Source organism: Teleopsis dalmanni, chromosome 1 (assembly GCF_002237135.1).
Source record: "Teleopsis dalmanni isolate 2A chromosome 1, ASM223713v2, whole genome shotgun sequence".
NCBI lineage: Eukaryota > Metazoa > Arthropoda > Insecta > Diptera > Diopsidae > Teleopsis > Teleopsis dalmanni.
The window spans coordinates 189,150,221-189,172,379 of NC_051846.1; the positions used below are offsets into that span (position 1 = coordinate 189,150,221).

At 28.9% G+C, this 22,159-nt stretch overlaps 1 protein-coding gene across 1 annotated transcript in view; it reads left to right on the forward strand.

The window, feature by feature from the left end:
* Positions 1–16,870, forward strand: part of LOC119670837 (cerebellar degeneration-related protein 2-like) — a 73,829-nt gene extending 56,959 nt beyond the window's left edge. Inside the window, exons 2-8 of the mRNA XM_038081260.1 lie at positions 3,824–3,936; positions 7,763–7,911; positions 8,006–8,219; positions 8,280–8,526; positions 9,569–9,668; positions 9,740–9,938; positions 15,015–16,870. Coding sequence (XP_037937188.1) covers positions 3,824–3,936; positions 7,763–7,911; positions 8,006–8,219; positions 8,280–8,526; positions 9,569–9,668; positions 9,740–9,938; positions 15,015–16,376 — 2,384 coding nt within the window. The 3' untranslated portion in view covers positions 16,377–16,870. The remainder of the gene's footprint in view (positions 1–3,823; positions 3,937–7,762; positions 7,912–8,005; positions 8,220–8,279; positions 8,527–9,568; positions 9,669–9,739; positions 9,939–15,014) is intronic.
* The last annotated feature ends 5,289 nt before the right edge of the window (positions 16,871–22,159 follow it).

Genomic DNA, 22,159 nt, shown 5'->3' on the forward strand with positions numbered 1-22,159 from the left:
CATACATTAAAGTCAACAGATTCTGTTTCAACGGATATATGGATCTAACGGATATAAGTTACCGCACTTTTTTTTTACTATATCTCTCATATATCTGGGTTCGTTAAGAACTCAAGATTCTCTGTATTGCAGTCAGTGCTAATCACTTTATTCCTACCTACATAAAAGTCAACATATTCTGTTTATAAAATTCTACGCTAATATAAGCTACATTAAAGCACTAATTTTGAAATAGTTTTAATAATAATTTTAACCATAATTTTAAATAAGAAAGACTATTTTAAAACTTAGTCCAATACTATGCATTGAATATATTCCTGTATAAATTTTCTTTACTAATAATAACTCTCGTAATTAGATTTCAGTATATAATTTGCTACATTTTCGTTTCTACATTCAATTAAGATATGCAAATTACTCTGTCCAAATAATCTTCAAAAATCTTAAATTACTCGCATTTCCATCAACAGCAACAGTTGCTCCACAATCGGCAACATAAAACTATTGTTAATTATTTAAATGCCGTCATTTTTCATTTCATTCATTCATGTCATTTTGGCGTTCGTTTGAAAAATGTTTTCGTTTTTTGAGTAATTCATTCAATTTGTTGGCATATCATTTATATTATCTTTATTACTATATCCATGTGTGTATAAAAATAAATAATATTTATTTTTTGTAAAATTAAAGCATTCAATTGAGATATGTACTTGCCACCGAAATTAATAAAATTAAAAATATTGCACACAATTATATTTTATTAGTGTTTGCTGCACCTGTTTTGGTTCGCTTTAATTATGAAGTTTTATATATTTTTTTTATTTGTAAATAATAAGAAAAATATTTATTATTGTATGAAAATTGCTCTGAAAATACATATATTTTTCCAATACTTTTCACAGTTTGTTTAATAGTTTTTGCTGAGCTCATTCAGCAATCGAATAACTTAACACGATCGACCATTGACTTACAAATTAGTATTGGCACATTAACAGGAAAAATATTTGCTATACGTAATAATAATATCGGTTTTGGGGTAACTATTACTAGGTTTTTATTATTATTGGTATGGTGTAACATAACGAAATGAAAATAAATGAGAAATAATAATACAAAATGATTTAATTTATTTCAATTTGTAATTTTCCAAGAACTTGCATTTACTTGATTTTAATTTTTATTATTTTATATTATATATACTTTTAAATGCAATATGCGAAATATAGATATGTATTATATATATAACATTTATATACTAAATATATTTAAATATATTTAATATATATACATAGGGTTAGGAGGTATGTCACCAAGTCATTGCATTCTTAAAGGATTATTGTGACTAACCCACCTTAGTCCCATAAGCTTGTAGCAGTTAAAAATGCCATTATGCCTCTTGGAGTGTTGTTGCCAAATTCCATTATAAGTGGATAGACTTAATATTGATTAGTACCGAAGTCTGTTTCCTCTCCTTCTGCTTCCAAAATCTGCAGTTATGGTTCCTTGTAATATCTAGATTCGGTAGATGTTTTTTGTCTCCGCAATGTCTAGTGAAAAACCTTGTGACAAGTCAGATGACTTTTCTGTTCAGAATTATGGTAGTAGCTTACTAGTTCTGCCTTTTGATCGATTTGGCATGAATTCTTTAGTTTGTCTGCATGCAATTACATTATATCAATCAGTCTGACCTACTTTTTCCAACCATTCATTAATTTTAAGTTTGAAAAAGCTTCATGAATGACTGCAGAATGGTCTCGACCCAATATGGCCACCTCTTTTCTGGGTAAGTCATCGGCTTTCTCATTGCCTTTAAAATCGCTGTGTCATGGGATCCATATTATGTAGATTCTGTTCCTTTCAGCAAGATCTTTGAGAAGTTGAAGGCATTCACTAGTTTAAAAGTCACTTAAGATGAGCGTAGTGCTAGGAGTGCTGATTTTTATTTGTATCTAAATGTGTCATTAGTATCTAAATGTGTATACTTCTTACAAAATTAATAAAAATTTGTGGTATTAAATAAGATTTTTTTACTAAGTATTACTAAACAAACACGTTTATAAACAATTATATTATGAATACTAATAATAAAAAAAAATAATATGTAAAAATAATATGTCAAACAGCCGCGAAATAAAAAGATTTTAAATTTTTATTGGTACTTATTTGATTATTATCTAATTATATATATTTCTTACAAAATCAAAAAAAAAAATTATAGTATTAAATAAGATTTTTTAACTAAGTATTACTAATAAAACACGTTTTTAAATGATTATATTTTAGATACCAAAAATAATAAAAAAAATATGTGTCAAACAATCATAAAATAAAAAGATTTTTAATTCTTGCAATATTAAAAAAAATTTATAGTATTAAATAGGATTTTTTTTACTAAGTATTACTAATATAACACGTTTTTAAACGATTATATTTTAGATACCAAAAATAATAAAAAATATATGTCAAACAGAAATTTTGGTTAAAAATAAATGAGATACAAAAAATTTCTTTTTCAATTAACATTCGACGCGAGCCATAAATTAATTTCGTATGAATCACCAAACGCAGGTATGTTAATTTTTACCTGCTTGGATGAATGGTAACGAAAAGAATTTACTTGGACGCGGGCATATTTACACACTTAGTTTTTGTGTTATTCAAGGTTTAATTTCTTTGTGCAACAGTTGACCTAACGAGGGCATGTATAGGTTTTAAAATCTATAGTAATGCACAACTAAAATAAGAATTTCTACTTAAATTCTGCGAAGAATATAAAACAAATTAGATTTGTATGATTTTGATGATCGCTTCTTCCATTGTATTAATTATATAAAAGAAATTATGGAAAAAATTGGGTTTTTCCCACGTTAGATCTCCGCGTAGTTTTATTGCTTGAGGTTAAAGATTGTCACAAAATTTGGAGAAGGATTTGTATTTGCAAATTTACACATAAGAGATTTATGTGTTTAATATTTATTCATAACAGTGAGTACCTGTTAGTGGGTTATTTTTGTACTGTAACAGGTATATTGCATTCCTTTGACATGATTTTTGTTCCTTGACATCTTTCTTGACTGATTGACATTGGTCAAATTACGCCGTAGTTGTCGCTACTTATAGTAGTTTTATTTGCTATTTCAGGCAGTGAAGACGTAGTTCTCAGTAGGAAAATAGTGTGGTGTCTATATAGTATAATTTATTGAATTTAAATTATTTAGTGTTAAAATGGTGAATATAAATGTAGAACATTTACAAAAAGAAATTGAAAAATTCACTTCAGTTGATGAACGTAAGTTTAATTAAAGAAAATTCTAATTCCTCTAAAGAAAATTAATTATAAACTTTAAGGCGTTGGGTTAATCATATGTAGCTGTTGTATATTCAACTCACATGCAACAATCACAAAAATTCAATAGAAAAAACAACTACTACAGTTGAAACAATATAAAAAAGCCGTATATATAAAATAAAAGTTGTAGTTACTCAAATTTGGGTCAATAGAAATTTGACTTATTTATACTATTCGTTGGTCGATTGGATTACCAATCAAGATAAAGTTTATTTAATTTTTCTTTTTTTTTTTGAAAAGCACTTAGTAGTCACATTGCCTATATAACATATACGAGTATGAATGTGAGAAACGCCTGAAGGCTTGGTGTTGCACATTTATGCAGCACTTTTTTTTTAACATTATCTAAAATGTTTTCTCAATGGGAAATTTGTTAAATAAAAATAATTTAAAAACTATATTTTCAACACAAAAGAAAAAAATAAATAATCTAAAACTAATTTCTTTAATTTTATTTTTTAATCTCTCTTACAGATCTACAGTTGGCAGCTGAATTGGGTAAAACACTATTGGAGCGCAACAAGGAGTTGGAAACTTTGCTGAAGGAGCACAAAAGTACAATTGAGGAACAAGAACAAGAAATTGTGGTAAGTGCAAGTTTCTGTGATTTGTCCAACTAAAACTGCAATTAAATTTACATTTGGTGCATGTCCCATGGCAAAAAAGTTGATTGAATTTTTTTTTCCACAACATACATAAGCAACTTGCGACCAAGTTGCACATATTGTATTCAAACTATTCGAAGTGTGTAGGCTTGACTGCATAGAAAAAATGTCAGAAATGAGTGTTTATATGTTGTGAGCTTACTTGCGTGTTCGCAAAAGACTTAAATTTTCTTTTCACATTGAAGAAATGCCTGAAATGGCGCTACGTTACCAGTTCTACAACACTGCACCATTCTAATTATTTTGATGGGTACTTGCATGTCAGCATTCCACTTTGCTGATATGCTGATTGCTTGCGGAATAAGGAATTTTCTCATCATATAGTAAATTCCATATAAACCCGTCTTAACACCTATTTTTCATGCTAATATTTATGACATTGTAGTATGTGGAGTAATCCATATAGAAAGTGTTAATTTCATAATTTTAATTTTTATTATACTCCTTTATAAATAGATTTTATGGTTGTTAAGTGAAAACAGTAAAGATAATTAAATTTGAAAAAAAAAGTTACTAAGTTTCTAGTTACTAATAAAACTTGAAAAGATACTAATGGCAAGTCGTAAGGCACAACTCACTTAACATAGATTTAGAGAGTAGACGTATTCTAATGAAAACCAAACAAAAAAAATTAACAGAAAATTATAACATTATATATAGCTTTATCGAATGTTAGAATATTATTATGCAGTAATAATAATTAATTAAGTAATAATATGATTTTTAAAAATTTTAATTTCCTAAAAAAAAAATTTTAAATTATAATTTTATTTTAGAGTGTATTCTTAATTGTTTTGTTTTAAAACAATTAAAATATTTTTATATATCAGTATATATTATATATTACAAATGAACAGGATACTAGCTCCCAATGGATAGGCGCACTACGACCAAATTGATCTTTTGTGCTGATATATTATATATTAATGTATATTATATATGTTATATATATATTAATATATTTTAAATTAAAATAAAATATATAATTTACTAGAAAATGATAATTGAAAATGATCGATGTGAAACTTGTAAATAAATTATATAAATAAAATTCACAATAGAGAGGTTTCGAACAGTAGTGAATTGCAACAACAAACATTTTTATTTATTTTTGATTTTGCAGCGTACCGTCGTTTTAAAGGGTTTTAGTTAGTTCTAAAAAACTTGTCTGTGTAGAACACTTCAGACGTTATTAAAGTTTCAAATAGTTTTAAATATGTATGTGATAACATAATCTCGGGCATGACTTTGATTTCTAACGTGAATGATTTTTGATAAATTTATCTATTTTAACCGATTTTTTTTACTCTAAAATATGTGAAGGAAACTTGATTTTCGTGATATTTGACTTTAAAGTTGTAAGTTTTCTAAAACACACCAGAACATATTGTCTTATGGTCAACAGTATTAAATTCTATCGACAATAATAGACTCCGTATAACCTATCCTTATTTAAGTTGTAAGTTTTCCAAAACAAAAACCAAATGTCTTATAAACATATCATTAATACAAATTTATATTTATATTAGATTATTTAATATGTATACCCTCTCTATAAAACTTAAAACTTAATTCTAAAATAATATTCTAACTTATGGCGTTTTCGATTGTAAAACCTGGATCCAATCTAGATTTACTTTCAATCTGTCAAATTTTGTTGCTCAATCGTACATTTTTAGAATAATTTAACATTTTTCGCTCGAGATTTACCAATCAGAAATGAAAATGGCATTAAAAATAAATCTCGATTGAAAAAGTTACCTCAGTTACCTTAGTTATGTTATGTTGAGTTTTTTCCGAGTTAGTACATTTGGGGACTTTTACTCTATGATGTCTGGGGGGTTTCTGCACAATCTTACCCAACTCACTGACTAAATTGAGTATTCCTCATAATCGTAGTGATTATTCAATGATTGATCTAAGATCTGCGTAACGCCCTGTGCGGTTAGTGATTACTCTGAGATTAGATGGTGCTAAGTAGGACATGCTTTCGGTTTTCGCATATAGCTCCAGAGCTCTGTCCCTTATATATTTTTTGACCGGATTTTTTCTAAGGTTTCTTAGCATGTCATTCGTTCGGATGTACCATGATACCTTAGTCAAACTAATCAAAATAAGGTTAAAAATTTATGAAAATCACAAATTACACACAACAATTCCTTAAATTAATATACAGGCTTCTCGGGGAGGTATGCAGATCTGAGGTCAATTATTGCTTAGTCTGATGAAGTGATAAACAATAATCCAGTCAAGGCGTAGAGTGGGGTTATGAAAAAATCGCGCAGTTAATAAAGAGTAAAAGTGCTCAAGTGCACTAACTCAACTAGCCTTAACATAATAGATAGTGTATATTATGTATGTAATTAAACTCTTATTATATTGGTATGGCCATAACATAAAGAAGGGAATTATACTTTCAATCCACAGCATGTATTATATTCACTTAATTTGATGTTGTGAACATGTATTCTTTTAAGGGCCAAAAATAGCTATCCAAAGTTCCAACGTGCGGAAGTTAATTTTAAAAACAGAATACATTTATATTTAATAAAAAAATAATTATAATTTGTATATTGTTCTTTAGTGTAGTGTTTAGTCATAATATATTGGAAAATATATTTTTTTCTTAAATGCAAAACTTTCATTAAAATATATAACCTTAAACTTGTTTCTATGTAATTTTTAGTTGTCGTGAATAGACCAGCATTATACTACCCTACTACCCTCCATAAACTGAACTACAATTAGATGATCAATTTCTAATTAAAAAAGTAATTAGTTTGAGAATAATAAACTAACCAGAAACAATATAACAAATAACCTTACCCCATTATTACTTAAAGTAATAATACTTTGAAGTTTCAATAATATTAATTTTTCTCTCCACCCATAAACACAACTCTTTTAATTTTGCTTATGGCAGTGCTTATTTAGCTAAAATATAGACTTGAATGCACAACTGGTGCTGAAACCCCATTTAATACAGATACAGATTATAATTTTTTCCAAGTACGAGTATAAGAAAGAAAATTAACAGCTCCAAAAAAAATTGTTTTATTTTGTTTCCAAACTAATTTTTTTGTTGCAACTGCACCTACTACTGCACTTAAGCGAGCTTACATGTTATGCTTGATCACACAACATTGGCATACATTTCTGGCCAAATAACCAAAATTCCTTACTCCAGTAGCGCCAACATGAGACGCCGGAGCACCTCAGCGGTGCTGTTGGTGCTGCTTCTGCTGCTGCGAAATGAAACCGAATGAAGCATAAAACTTGAGCCAATTAAGCTGCCTGCTGGTAATCTAAGAAGAATTTCTTTTCCAGTGCATTTCGGTGCAATGCTGTTGCATGTAGAGCAGAGATCCTATAAGTTTACTCATGTGGAAAGGTTTCCATGCCTTTGACTCTACCTTAGCGCATATCTTATTTTATCTCAAACGTATTGAATTTACATTTTCTAATTATATTTTTCTTTCAGTAAATTTTTTTCTTAATTCAATTCGAAATCAAAGTGCCAAGAGTAGAACTCTGATTGACCCACTTACGTGCAAGTGTTGTCGACTTCCGCATTTTCGAATCGATCAAATACAATAAAAAAAAAAAAATTCTATGCTATTTTGTTAAATGTGAAATTTTTTCCTCAGACCCTATTTTTAGTAATTTGTGTTTATAAATTTAAAACAAAAAAAAAAAACAAAAGTTAAATAAATCTTTTTCATTTTCTTCTCTTCTTGCTGCTAATTAGTATTTGAAGAAGCACACAACCGCTTTGCGTGAGGTCAACGATTCCCGCCTTAAAGTTTACGAGCAATTAGAAGTGGGCATTCAAGATTTAGAACGTGCCAATCATCGTTTACTTATCGAAAATACCAGCGATAAAAAGCACATTAAAACGTAAGTGTACAAAATTTTTGCCCATTCCTAAATAATTACAAACACAAAACACAAAAATAAAATAAATAAAATATCTTTTTCATATCCATCAAAGCCTTGTGCATAATGTTGAAACTCTCGAGTCCCGTTGTGATGAGCTCACGAAAATTCTTGAAGAAGCGCGACAATCTCTGTCCATGGAACGGCGTAAAGTTGAAAGGCTAATGGAAGAAAAGAGAAATGCTGGTGCCGATAATACAAATGTAATTTTCAAACCTAAAGAAATTAATATGCAATCCACAAATGTCCATGATAGTTCAATAGATACGGTAAGTTGGGGTTTAGCACTACAAATCGTGGTCTAATTTATGTTAATTTTGTTCTCTTAGGTTTTTGAGCCAAATACGAGTACAGTAGAACAGCAGTGTAGCTTCTTATTTCAGTCGTCATCTGATACCAACTCAACTAGCATTACAGAAAATATCAATGATATAACTGCACTGAGCTTGATTTGTGGTAATGGTGATGAAAATGAGGAAATTATTAAGATTGTAAATGATCTGGAATCAACAAAGAAAGCGTTTATCAGCGAACAACAACGATGTACGGAGTTGGAAGAACAATTAGTAGCCATAAGTAAGTAAATGGGAGTGTTATGAGTGCACGTAAATCTGGTTTTAGCTCTTAATAGGTTATGTACGGAAAATAGTGTAGTACATTAATTGAGTTGAGCTATAAATCTTTTAATATAATGTTCGTAATAATTTTAGTAAAAATAAATAAAATGGTAATTGTAATAGTTTCTTCCCATGTAACATTTTTATCATGTCTTATTATTCACAGTATGTTATTTAAGATAATAGATTAGAGATAGAGATAGATACGAACTATTAATTGCTAAATATTTGCTTATTTCATTTAAAGTGGAACTTGAAAAAAACGCGTTTTACGACGAAAAGAAACTATTTAAAAGTTAGAAAGGTTCGTATAGAAATGTAAAGATAACAACAAAAATTTTAGTTAATTTATTGAAATTTGAATGTCCACACTCGAAGCGATCACTCAAATTGCAATAAATTAACTAAAATTTTTGTTCTCTTTTGCTTTTTATTCGAAACCTTGTAACTATAAAAAAAAATGTCAACTATTCCTAACTGTGAGTAAAGACAGTAAAATGTATTGGCTTGTGAAACTGTCAGATATATCCTATATAGTCACTCGTCCTTGACAATTAAGCGCTATTTACAAATCTTTGCAGAGTTTCTCCGAACATGAAGAAACCAAATTTATTAAATTTCCTAAGAAATAGAAAATGTCTATTTGGTCTGCAATGATAACAAGGCTAATTATCTAATCTCAGAGTAATCACTAACTGCACGGGACGGTACGCAGATCTTAGATCAATCATTGAATAATCACGAAGATTATGAGGAATACTCAAATTAGTCAGTGAGTTGGGTAGGATTGTGCAGAAACCCCCCAGCCATTATAGAGTAAAAGTGCACAGATGCACTAACTCGGAAAAACCTCAACATAACATAACATAACACAACATGTATAAAATAAATATGTTATATCATATATTAAACGTATATATTTTAGACGATATAATTTATAATATATATATATATATATTATACTATATTTTATAAATATTAATGCTGAATTTCTTTCACAGTTCAAGAGAATCAAACTCTACAAAGTCGCATTGCTCAAACAAACTCAAATGAGGAAATGAAATCAATGCATGAAGAATTGTCCATATTGGACGAAGTGCGGTAAGTATTTTAATATATTATATATATTATATTGTATATTTAATGTATCTACAAAATGTATAAAATCTCAGACAAGGCCAAATGTGTAGCCGTTGCTTGCGTAGTGTTGAAGATCGTCTGACGGTGAACGATGAACAATCTTCCATAGCGCCTACCGAGGAGGGTGAAGAACACGAGGAGCGTAGTTTACTAGAATTAGAGGATGCTAATTGTGACGAAAATGCTAGTGAACAATCACAGGTTGCTTACAGACCGAACGTATCAATTAAGGTGAGAAATTGTTTTTACTTTAAAACATTGTTCTATAATTTTATGCGCGGATGATAATTAATGCAATCAATGAACATCAACAAACCATGCCATTCTGACATTCTGACATTCTGCCATTCTTGTTCAATTGTATGACTTCCTGATCACCTAATATAATTAATGTATATTAATAACACATGAATTGCACATAATTGGCATAAATCATTTGCATATATCACAATTACTGAAATTATTATTATTTTTTTTTAATAATTTAGTTTTTATTTTAATATTTATTTTTTCTCTACTGTGTTATATATGTACTATCGGTTTTATATTTTGTGTAATTTTATATGATGAAAATAGTTTATCAATTAAAAATAAAATATATAGAATTTATTTTTTAATTGACATGCAAAGTATACATTTCTTTGCTATCGTAGTTTAATAGTTTAAATTTTTATTATTAATTGAAAGGCTTTGAGATGCTAAGAACAGTATTATTTACAATATATATTATTTAAAAAAAATCTTACTTGGTAGTTGTAGAAGAAAGGACGAAAATTAATTGTTAAATACATTAAGCATTATTTTGTTCCTTACTTTCGAATATAAATAATTTTTAGTTAAACGATATACATATATAAAAGTATTCTGTTATATTCTTATTCATATAAAATGTGAGGGTGCAATTTTTAATTTTTTAGTTTAAATATATATATGTAAGTATTTGGTTATATTTTTATTCATGCAAAATGTAATGGCTTACATACGCATATATATATATATTAAAACAATCGTACATAATGTGATTTTAATATAGAAGCATATTTAACTAATTTCTATTGTAATTAATAAAGTGTAAAGCCTATACGGTAATTAACTCTTTTATTATTATTTATGTTATTTTGTATAATTTTATTATTAATTTTTATAATTATAGCCGCATTCTCATTAATTAATTATTTTTTATTGACAAATCTTTACAATTTGTCGTTTGTTCAATTTGCATGTTCTTTGTAGTAGTATTGTCGTTTTGAGTGTATTTCATATTTACTAACATTTTTTCTTGTGTGTTACTATAATATTAATTAAAATGGATTTAAGCAAATTATGGTTTTTTTTAATGCAGCATACATTTCACATTATAGAACTGTCCTCCTACTCCAGGAATGTTGTGTCAAATCACTTGTAACCTTTACCTATACTCGATCAATTAACCATTTTCGTTTAATTTTTTTTCTCTATATTATATATTTTTTATTTTCGATTCATTAGGCTGACAAAGCAACATGCCCAATTTGTTTAAAACCAACCACAAAGTACCTGCATGAACAATTGCCAAACTCATTAGAAGCCATCATACTTAATTTATGGCAAAAAACAATGAGAAAGTTCACAGTAGTGCGGTGGATAGCCAAAATTCTGCAATGGCCCGCCTTAGTCATTTGCCGTATGATCAATTCCATACCAGATGATGAGGATTTCGCATTGATTTTCTGATGTAAAAACGCATTAATCGTTAATATTTAAAAGAAATTAATTGTTTTATAATTTTTTTTTTGTTTTTTTTTTTTTAATACCTTTAAATTATTAACATTCATGTGTGATCATAACCGGCATTATTTAATATTATTTTTCTTAAATTAATATTTTTTTGTTGCATTGATTAAAAGAAAAAAAGTACTTAGGAATGAATATTCCATCACAAAGGGTATAAACCATTGAGGTAAAAAGTTTTGGAACCTTAACAATAACTCTCAACAGTTAGCGCCATCTATCGAGTGTACATATCACTAATTAAAATTATATTTATATGTTGTAGTATATATATTTAGTATTCGCAAACTATATATAATAATGACAGCTATCGTTTGATTTCTATGACTTCAATAGAAGGCGTTACTCATTTTCGTGTGTTATTTTAATGTTCCTATAACTCTTCGAACGATATTAAATATTATTTTATTTAAATACATTATACAGGGTCACAATTTTTATTTAAAGAAATAAAATGCTCGACTTGTCACAAATTGGTTTCATAAAAACTTTTTGTATAAAACGATTCTAACAGTGCCAAGACTTTTTTTTATTATTCGTATTAGTTTTAGTATTAAAAATTGTTTTATTTTTTATGTGTGGTTAATTAATTGTAGTAACTTTAATTATATATTAATTTATTTACTGTTTATTTAGTTAAGTAAGTAGTATAGAAAGTGCGTGAGACAATTTCTGTTCCAAAATATTATTATCTTCTCTAATTTCCATATATATACTTTTCATATATACATATTACTATATATATGAATCCTAAATACTATCCATTAATTACTAACTACAGCTGAAAGCCATCCACTTGCCATAATACTTTTATTAAACATTTTTTGCTTACTAACTTCTAACATTTCGTTAACTATCGAGCAAAATTAATTTAATCAGTTAAAAATTAAAACCCTAAAAATTTTTAAAATATAAAAAATCAAAAATTCTGAATAAAAAATAATTTTAACTTATTAAAAACCCAACATAAATAAGGAAAAGCATTAAAACAATAGACCCTATTAATTTTAAAAAGTAGCGCTAAAACCATTATGCTAAAAAATTTGAAGTATCTAAAAAACTATTGAAAATTAGATAGTATTTATGTTAACTATAGAACATTTATTTATAAATCCTCATATCCCAAAGAAATGGTGTCTCGACTAAAGTATCTGTAAGGAAATGCAGTACAAAATATGTTATGATCACAATTCTTCACTCTAAATAGAAGTGTAAGTCTTTGTATTTTATCTCTCTGTCAGTAAAAGAAAATCAAAAATAAAAACTAAAATACATATCAGTTTATTAAAACCTTAGTATACCCACACAAACGTGAAAATATTTGCAATATTATCCTATATTCATTCTATTAATTTTCAAAAGAATAAGTCTATTTTAAGATACATTACTTTTGCATAATACTGTGAAAATTATCTTCACAGACAACTATGTAAACAACAGTTTAACAGACACTCTTTTAAAATGGGCACACCCATTGAACGGACATCTCAACTGAACCCATGCCTCTGCTAAACGAACAAATCTATTGAATACACACTCCTATTAAACGGGCAACGTTGCTTAATGAATATTTGTGTTTAACGTACACAAGTTAAACAAAGACCTCTATTGAACCCACATCTCTGTTAAGCGAACATCTCTATTGCATACACACCCCTGTTAAATGGATACCCTTGTTAAATGGGTACCCTTGCGAAATGACTACTCTTCTTAAATAAACACCCATGTTAAGTAGACACTCATATTAAACAGACATTCATGTTAAACAGATACCCACGTTGAACAAACTTTTATATTAAAGGGATACTTGTGCTGAGTTGGCACCCATATTAAACTGATACCCTTATGGAATGGAGACTTTAATTGAATGGATACTTTTATTGAATAGACACCCTTATAGAATAGAAACTCTTATTGAGCAGAAACCCTTCTTGATACCCCTTATTAAACGGTTATCTTTGTTAAACGGTTACTTTTGTCATACAAATATTCATATTAAACAGATGATCATGTTAAATATATATTCTTATGACTCTTCGTAAATGTTCGTTCCTACTTTATTCTTATCGTTCAAAATTTTCCTTATTCTATTTGTAACTGGTTTGCAACATTATAGTCGATTAAAATTAATTAACTATAATTTATAATAACTCTCTGATTATTTTTTTCAATTCATTAATTAACAGTTTCAACTATAATTTTCTGTTTTTTTTTCAATTTTTTTCTACATAGATCCATTTTTTTAAAATATTATATCATTATCTAGTAGTTTTCATATTTTCCTGTATCTGTATTGTCTTATAATATTATCTTCTTTTTATGTAGTACTTTTTTGTGCATTTTATAATTAGTATCTATACGATCTATTCCGATATAATTATTTATGGTCCGAACTTTCCACATGCAATTTTTTTTCTTCTTTGTTTTAATCTGTTTATTTTCTTCCTATCTGTTTCACTACTGTTTCGCATAGACTTAATTTTTTTTTTTAACTTGTGTCTCAAAGTCTGTTGTTGTCTTAAATCTATAAAAATCGAAAGGTTAGAACTTATAATATTCTTTGGGCCGATTTCGCAATATTAGCCTGTCTTAATACTGACATAAGTATGACTTAAATTACCAAAGTTACCATAGTTGGTGATTTAAACTTTACTTAAGTAAGTCTTAATACCAACTTAAGTATGATTTAACTTACCAAAGTTGATGATTTAGGCAAACCTTAGTTCAGTAGTGAGACTTACGTTACGACTATGAAATCGGCATTTATATTTTATTACATTTGCTTTCTTTTTCTCCTTTATCATGTCCTCTCTCTTACACATAATCTTTTTAGTTCACTAAATTTATAAACTGTGGGCTTGTCTTTTTTATTTACTGATCTGCCTCTTTCCCATCTCATTAGCTCTTTCCGTTTCCTCTTCTTAATACTTCTTATTATAGTATTAATTAATAATTTTCCTCTATATTTCCTACGTTTATCCTGTGATCGCCTCTCTCTCTCTCTCTCTCTTTTCCAAATTTTCCACTACTCCATAACTTTTAAGCTTCCCATCCTCGTTCCACATGTGAAGTTGTCTGACGCGCCTCTATATAATGTTAGTTTGTTTTCGATTAAAGAAAAAATTTTTTGTATTAAACATTAATTTAATTTATTTTGTTAATAATAAAAGAATTTAAATATTAATTGTAACATAAGTAAAATGTTTATATTTTTAATATATATTTTTTTGTTTTGCATAAAATACCAAGTTTTGAAGTGATTTGTGCGATCTTCTGTTCTTTTATATTAAACATGATTTTTTTTCTTGTTATCAAGAGTTTTTGTTTTTGTTGTTTTTGCATGACTCTAAATAATTAAAAATAATTTTATTCAGTTTTTATGTTTAGTTTTCTTTTTCGATATTGTAAATGATTAATTTTAATTTTGCTCTCTTCCCGCTACCATAAACCAAACGTTAAAAAAAATATTAAATGTTACCAAGCCATGCCATACATCTATTAACCACTTCAAACCCAATTATATAAACCATTTTTCAGATTTCATCACGTATACCAGACTCACTGGACTTAGATACGCCAGCCAGTCCGAACCCGTATCGTGATTTGGTTGAAAAATACGAAGCTTTGCTGGAAGTGCAACGCTCCTCAATAGCGCGTAAGAGTAGCAATGGCATGTCACTGGTCGAGGAGTTCCAGTCATCCGGTGAATTCAATCAAACGCAAAAATTAATGCTACAAGCCGCTGTAGCAGCTGCAGCTTCCACCAATGGTGATGCAGCCAGCAGTTGCAATGGTAGCACAACAAACGATAAATCCGGTAGTAAGTCAGCGCGTGGTCGTACACCTACTGAATTCTCTGAAGCCGAAACTTCTTCTTCGGGCTATTCCGATGAAACGAGTAATAAATGTACACAAACTGATGATAGGCCTGGTTACTTTTTGTGTTCCATTGGTGATGGCGAAGATTGCAAATTTAGTATTTATGACGATGCCAGTCCCATTGATTCCCGCTTCCGTAATAGACCTGAATATCGTGAATTGTTTAAGGAAATTTTCGCTGTTTTAAAGAAGGCCGCTGAAAATAAAGAAGAAGGCGATAAATTACCATTGCTCGATGATACGCATCCAACCGCAACTGGCGCTGTGGCTAAGGTGCCACCAGTAACGCCCGCAAATGAAGAGTTGCCAGTTGATTTTGGTGATGATACACAGAGCATTATTTCATCTGCTGTCTCGGAACAGTCATTTGCCATGTCTGAATGCATCACAAAATTGGAACGAAAAACTGCCAAAAAACATATAATTGAGAAGAATCAAGAAAACAAACCGCCAACAGTGAGCACATCCATTTCACAACTGGCCAATGCGCCCAGTGTTAAGCAAATTGTAGAGAATGGACGTGTGCTGACACCGCTCAAGCGTGAACCGCTCGAATATTTATCTGTCGTTGTGGGCGTTAAAAAGAAGAGTCGCAAAAAGAATCGTAATTATGGAAACGATCGTTCTGATTCACCAATCGCTTTGCCATCACCGCCACGCATCTTTGTGGCCAGCGGTAGAAAACGTAAGGATGTACGTCCTTTTGTTGAATCTCCTATTGCCACAACGCCGGAACAAAGCGGTACACAATCCAAACATCAACGTGGCAGCAATACGACAAGATATGAATGGAATGGCAGCTCAATGGTGATTTACAATCGTAATATGAATTCACCACAGTGCGCTAGCTTGCGTGGACGTGAACTCGATATGAACGGTATTGAATATCGTCCCAGCACAGTTTCGCAAGATTTACATAAGCTCAAAAAACTAGATCTATCCTATGCGGAAGTCCTACGACGCGCAGACGCCTGCAAGCATCATCATGTCCAGCAACGACAACGACGACATCATCACTAGAACTTTAACTGTGAGTTTAGGATGATGTAGTTAGACTCTAAGTAGGCGCGTTTATATTTTCCCACCCACTTTAGTTCAATATGTATGACGCTGCTCTAATAATGTATCTGTAACCTATAAACGTACTACTAGTTTTTTTTTAGTAATTTTCAATTTGAATTTTATTTCTGTGAATATTGAAGCTTTCCATGAAGTTTTTATCTTTTTTTTTTTAATTTTATTTGCATTTTTAAGAAAATTATTGAGCGAAGCAAAACTGAACTTGAGTTTCAAAAACGAACTAAATCTGTGCATTTTTAAAATATTTATAATTTTATTGCCTTTTTTAACTAAGTAGTAGGCGTGGTTTGGCGTTTAATGCACAAATCACAAATATTGAATATTTTTCTAAAGTAAAATAATTCATTTGTAATTCATTTTTTAAGTACTCGTAATTGTATATAGTAAAATAATATATTTTTAAAGTTTTAAATTGTATTATTAATTAATATTCACTTTCCTAAAGAAGAAAAAAAACTATTTCCGTATTGTTTTATTATAAATTCTAATCAAATTAATGACATTGTAAAAATTTTTTTATAAAGATTTATTCCTTATTCAAGCTTAGCTCTTATATTTTAAGTCCAAAATTTGCTATTAGAAATTAGTAGTTTGTCGTGAACCTAAATAATATTACCTAAACTGCTAAAGATTTTGGTTCAAAAATAGTTCTGACACTATAGCTTAGAAGGACCTATGAATAAAGTTAAAACTTAAGGACATCTTATATACAAAAATTGATAAATGAATCTGTCAAAATGAGAACTGAATTACAATAAAATTAATGATAATAAACGTGAGAAATAAAACAAGTTTCGAAAGGTATTAAATGTATTGAAATAAATTTTCAAATAAAATAATAAAATATGTCTTTTTATTTATTTCGAGTTATTAGATTGAAAAACTGCAGTAAGTATTATGTTTGGTTGGTGAGTGAAGAGAGCACGAAAGAAGAGGATTTTCAAGATATTTTCGTAAAATTTTGAATTCAAAACCTTTTTTGTAGAAGAGGGTTCTTTATAAGTTTAGAATTATTTAAACGACATAAATTAGTTTAAGTAGAAATGTAGGATATATGTTAATTTTATTCTATAAGCACTAGGATATAAAACATTAAAAAGTTAAATGTTTGGCTCACAAGTATATTTTTTTGTTTTTGTGGTGAGGAGATTAAATGCTTTATACACCATCAGACCGACCGACCATCATCGGCATGGTGTGCTCGATTCCCTAACATTAAAATGTAGTATACGGACTAAAACATTCCCTCTTCAGCGAGACTTATTACCCCACGGAACTGCTTTCGCATTACTTCAAGGAGGGCCTCTTTTATACTGGCATTTCAAGCCATGCTGTTATGAAGTTCGATCTGCATACAGACCTCTACTTTTCCACCGTATTTTCTTGGTGTCCACACTATTTATTTGGCTAAGTTTAGCATAAGGATATAAGTCAATATATATTTATAATAAATAGTTATTTTTTTTTGGTATATAAAAAAATGTATTTGAAAAAGATGAAATAAATTTAAAATAATATACAATAATAGGATTAATGTAATATGAATTATATCTTACGTTCGATTCGAAACAGTCTAGTCAGTGACATATAAAGGAATGGGAGTTTAAAATACAGTCACAAACTCCACTAAATTCACGAAATTAGCACCAATTACACATTTCCTTTCAAAATATTTCGGATAATACTACACAACACCATATAAAATGCATTTTTTAAATTAAATGTTTTTATATAAACTTTTCACAAATCCCCTTTAAACAGAGTCTCTATATACACTAATATCTGAAGCCACTGCTTGGTGAAAATTTTTTTTGAAAATAAAACAAAATACCTTAAGAACCACATTTCATATAATATTAAAAAAAATTATATATAATAAGCGTTTAACAAGAAAACACTATCGTAGCTATATAGGTAATCCATAACAACATCGAATCTCATCACTAAGACAATCTTATCACTTAAGTAATTCGTTTAGTCGAGATAAAATTCACTTAGCCAAGATCAAATTCACCTAGCCTAGTTTAAATTCGCCTAGCCTGGATGAAATTCGCCTAGCCTAGTTTAAATTCGCCTAGTCTAGTTTAAATTCGTCTAGCCTAGTTTAAATTCGCCTAGCCTGGATGAAATTCGTCCAGCAATAATCAAATTTGCCTTATTAAGATGAAATTCGGGTAGCTTAGAATTGAGATACAAGTTGTCTATGAGATCTACATTTATATATATACAGTAGGTATTAAATAATTTATAAATTATGTTACATATACTTTAATTAAAATATGTATTACGTTATATAAAATAAGTTTTTATTAACCTAATATTGAGAAATTTTTCAACTATATCTACTTGTTTTATAAGAAACTATATTCGTATTTAAAGTTAAATGTAGTGATGACATCAAATATTAGATTAGATTTGGTTAAGTTGGATGGCAGTCCGCTACCCATAAACAGGTGAGACCCTTACAATAAAAAATAGACTCAGTGGTATAGCCAGGATGGTGTCAAGTGGGAAGAGGTTTAGGCATATATTAGAAAATAATTTTTTTGGTAGTGTTTTTGCAGTGTATTACCTGGAGATTATCAAATTGTTTGTCAAGGGGTGAATCCAGCTCTCTGATTTCCTTCTCCTTGAATAGGCCACAGGATAGAGTTAGTTGTACCTCTATATTGTTTTTGAGATTTTATAGAGCGCTTGAAACTTTATTCCCGACACAGAACCACTAAGCATTTTTTTAATAATTTTAAAACACGCTTTTTGACTAGACTATATTAGGATTAAAAGTCAGATCTTGCGTCAGATCCTGTATAAAAAAAATTAGAGTAAGATGAAAGATTGTAGCTGGTCAAAGCGGCAAAAGGAAAAACAAGGTAATAGTCAGATAACTATTATAAATATTGAGTTAGAGAATTGCAATGTATTCGGATTAATTTAAAAAAGATTTCTGATCCTCTCGTAATAAGGGCCCCAAACGTTGTTTCTTAAAGTCAAAAGCAATTGTTAACGCCAGTATGAATTCATAACAAGAAAAGTAGGGCCTGACGGTAAGTTTTAAAACTCCTTTCGGAGAAAGGCAAGTTGAAAACTTAAAGATAAGTATAACCATTCATATGCCTTAATATAAAATATGTAACATATAGAAATAATTTATATATAATAAATATCTTATATATATAATTCTTCTGTACGTGTGTTGACAGTGAACTCCTCCTAAACGGCTGAACCGATTTTGATGAAATTTTTTGTGTGTGTTCAAGTGGATTCAAGGAAGGTTTAGATTCACAATTTGGCCCACTGGATAATGTCTTTTCAATCAATTTTTTATTTTTTGCTATCCATATACATTTATATTAAAAATTTAAAATTTATTCATGCTTACTTTGATTTGTTTAAAAACTTTAAAATCTCTAAAATGAATTGTAAAACTGCCCTTGCATAGCTTAAGTGCATTTAAATTCCGCAGCATAATTATAGGTGAGCCAATTTTTAATCTTAAGTTATGTGGTGGTATTCCTGGTAAATCCAGCGAAATTCAAAAATTCAACACACAAAAAAGAAGAATTATATATATAAAGATATAAATATCGTACAAAAAACAATGCCACGTCTTCGTGGACGAGGAGGAAATATTGGTCGACGGACTCGGAATTCACAATTACTCCAGAACCGTCGGTTAAATAGATCGGCAGAAAACAATGAAGATGTAAGAAACCAGGATACAATTACACGTGCTAATGAAAGTCAAGAGCAAGGCAACGAACGCCAGCAAAATTAATTGCAAGGGGAAACAACGTTCGCCGGGTATAGAAATAATTTATATATAATAAATATCATAAATCGTGGAGTTAATAATTATAAAATAAAACTTATAAAAAAGTGATTAATCTATGCCAGTGCGTAAAACAATTCTGCATATTATTATCATAGACGGATTTAGGTATGGGCTTCGATTCCTTGTATGCTACTAACGAACGGTCAATTGATTTTTCTGACCGCAGTCAAACAACATGACTTCCTTCAAATGATTGTTTCAGCTTCAGTTATAGACTATATATATACTCGAGACTATATCTGGTAAGTACAGTGCTTGGTCATTCACGTTGGTGAGCTTTTATGCACAATTCGCTTACAAAACGTATTATATTTTACATGTCTTATTCAATTTATAATTTTTGAATTTTTTTATACACAATTTATATATAATATAGGTAAGTTCCTTTTCCCATATATCTTTTCAAATTTTAAATAATTTAAAAAACGCGTATGAAAGGTATTATCCTTAAGAAGCAGATAATGTCTGTCTTACCTTTTACTTTAATATAATTTTCCTGAAATAATTTCATTAATAATTTCAAGAAATTTATACCATATTAAAGTAAAAGATAAGACAGACATCATCTGCTTCTTAGGGATGTTACCTTTCATACGCCTTTTTTAAATTATAAATTGTGAATATCTTGTACAGTTATTATTTGGTATCACACTCGATACTATAGACTTACAGACTTAAGTCACTCTGAAGTTATCAATTTTATTGACCTAATTAGTACTTAGGTCAATTTTCAGTCTTAAGTTACGACTATGAAATTGTCTCTAAATATGTTGATATAAATTCGTGTGTACTTAACAGATTCGTATAATTCTAATTTCTGAAAAAATTGTAAGTTCTTATATATTCCTTTTGTAAAAGTTAAAATGTATCCAACGAATTTTCTTTGTATATTTTTTTTTCGAATGCCCAGACAGATTAGATTGTCTATATAGGTATAATGGTACCTGCCAACGAATATTCCTATTAAACTTTTAGTAAAATATAGAAGTTTTTATTTAAAAGAAAATGTGTGAAGCCGCGGACATGAGCTGATGGAACATGATATTTATTAACATAATTTAAAACAATTTATTTAAGTATTTAAATAAAATTATTTTATTATTATTATATTATTATTAATATTATAAAATTATTATTATTATAAAATTTTTTTTTATTATTAAATTTTTTAAACATTTTAAATCATAACGTCTTTCAAAAATTTTTCTTTTTAAATTTTAAGTGGCTTTAATATTTTTCCTATACCATTCTTCCTTCTACTCCATTTATTCATTCAATTTTATACACTCAAATGTGAGCCGAAATGTTAAACAAAACAATACAAAACCCTGTCTGCTTCAAAGTAAAAAAAAAAAATAAAATAAAAATAAAGAAAAAAGTTGTTCAAATATGTCATATGCCAAATACAACACATCCATCATTATTGAAAACCGTTTTAACCTAGATTCTACCTAAAAATTATGTAGTAAAAATATCTTTACGAAATACCAAGCTCTCATAAATCCTCCATGTATAGCAAGGGGTAACTTTTAAAAAGTTTGAGAGCCACTAATGAAAACTAAAATAGTTTTAAAGTCACTGATACACAGTTTGAAATTACCAACAGTTTGAAATCACTCTTACACAGTTTGAAAGTTATAGCTGTATTAGATTACAGCAATATTAAAACTGTAACATTCAGTGCAATCAAACTGATAAATACAGTTCTTGTAAAACTTTTATGTGGGTTACTATCTGTAAATTGAGCATTTCTGAGCGTTTGGTAATTTAGTGAAGCATACAATTTTTGCCGCATAATTTTATTATTTTTCTTTTTCTTTCATACGAACATCATAGCCACATCGGTTTTTATTGCACGACGCGAAGCATCACTCGTTTTATTCAATGTCTT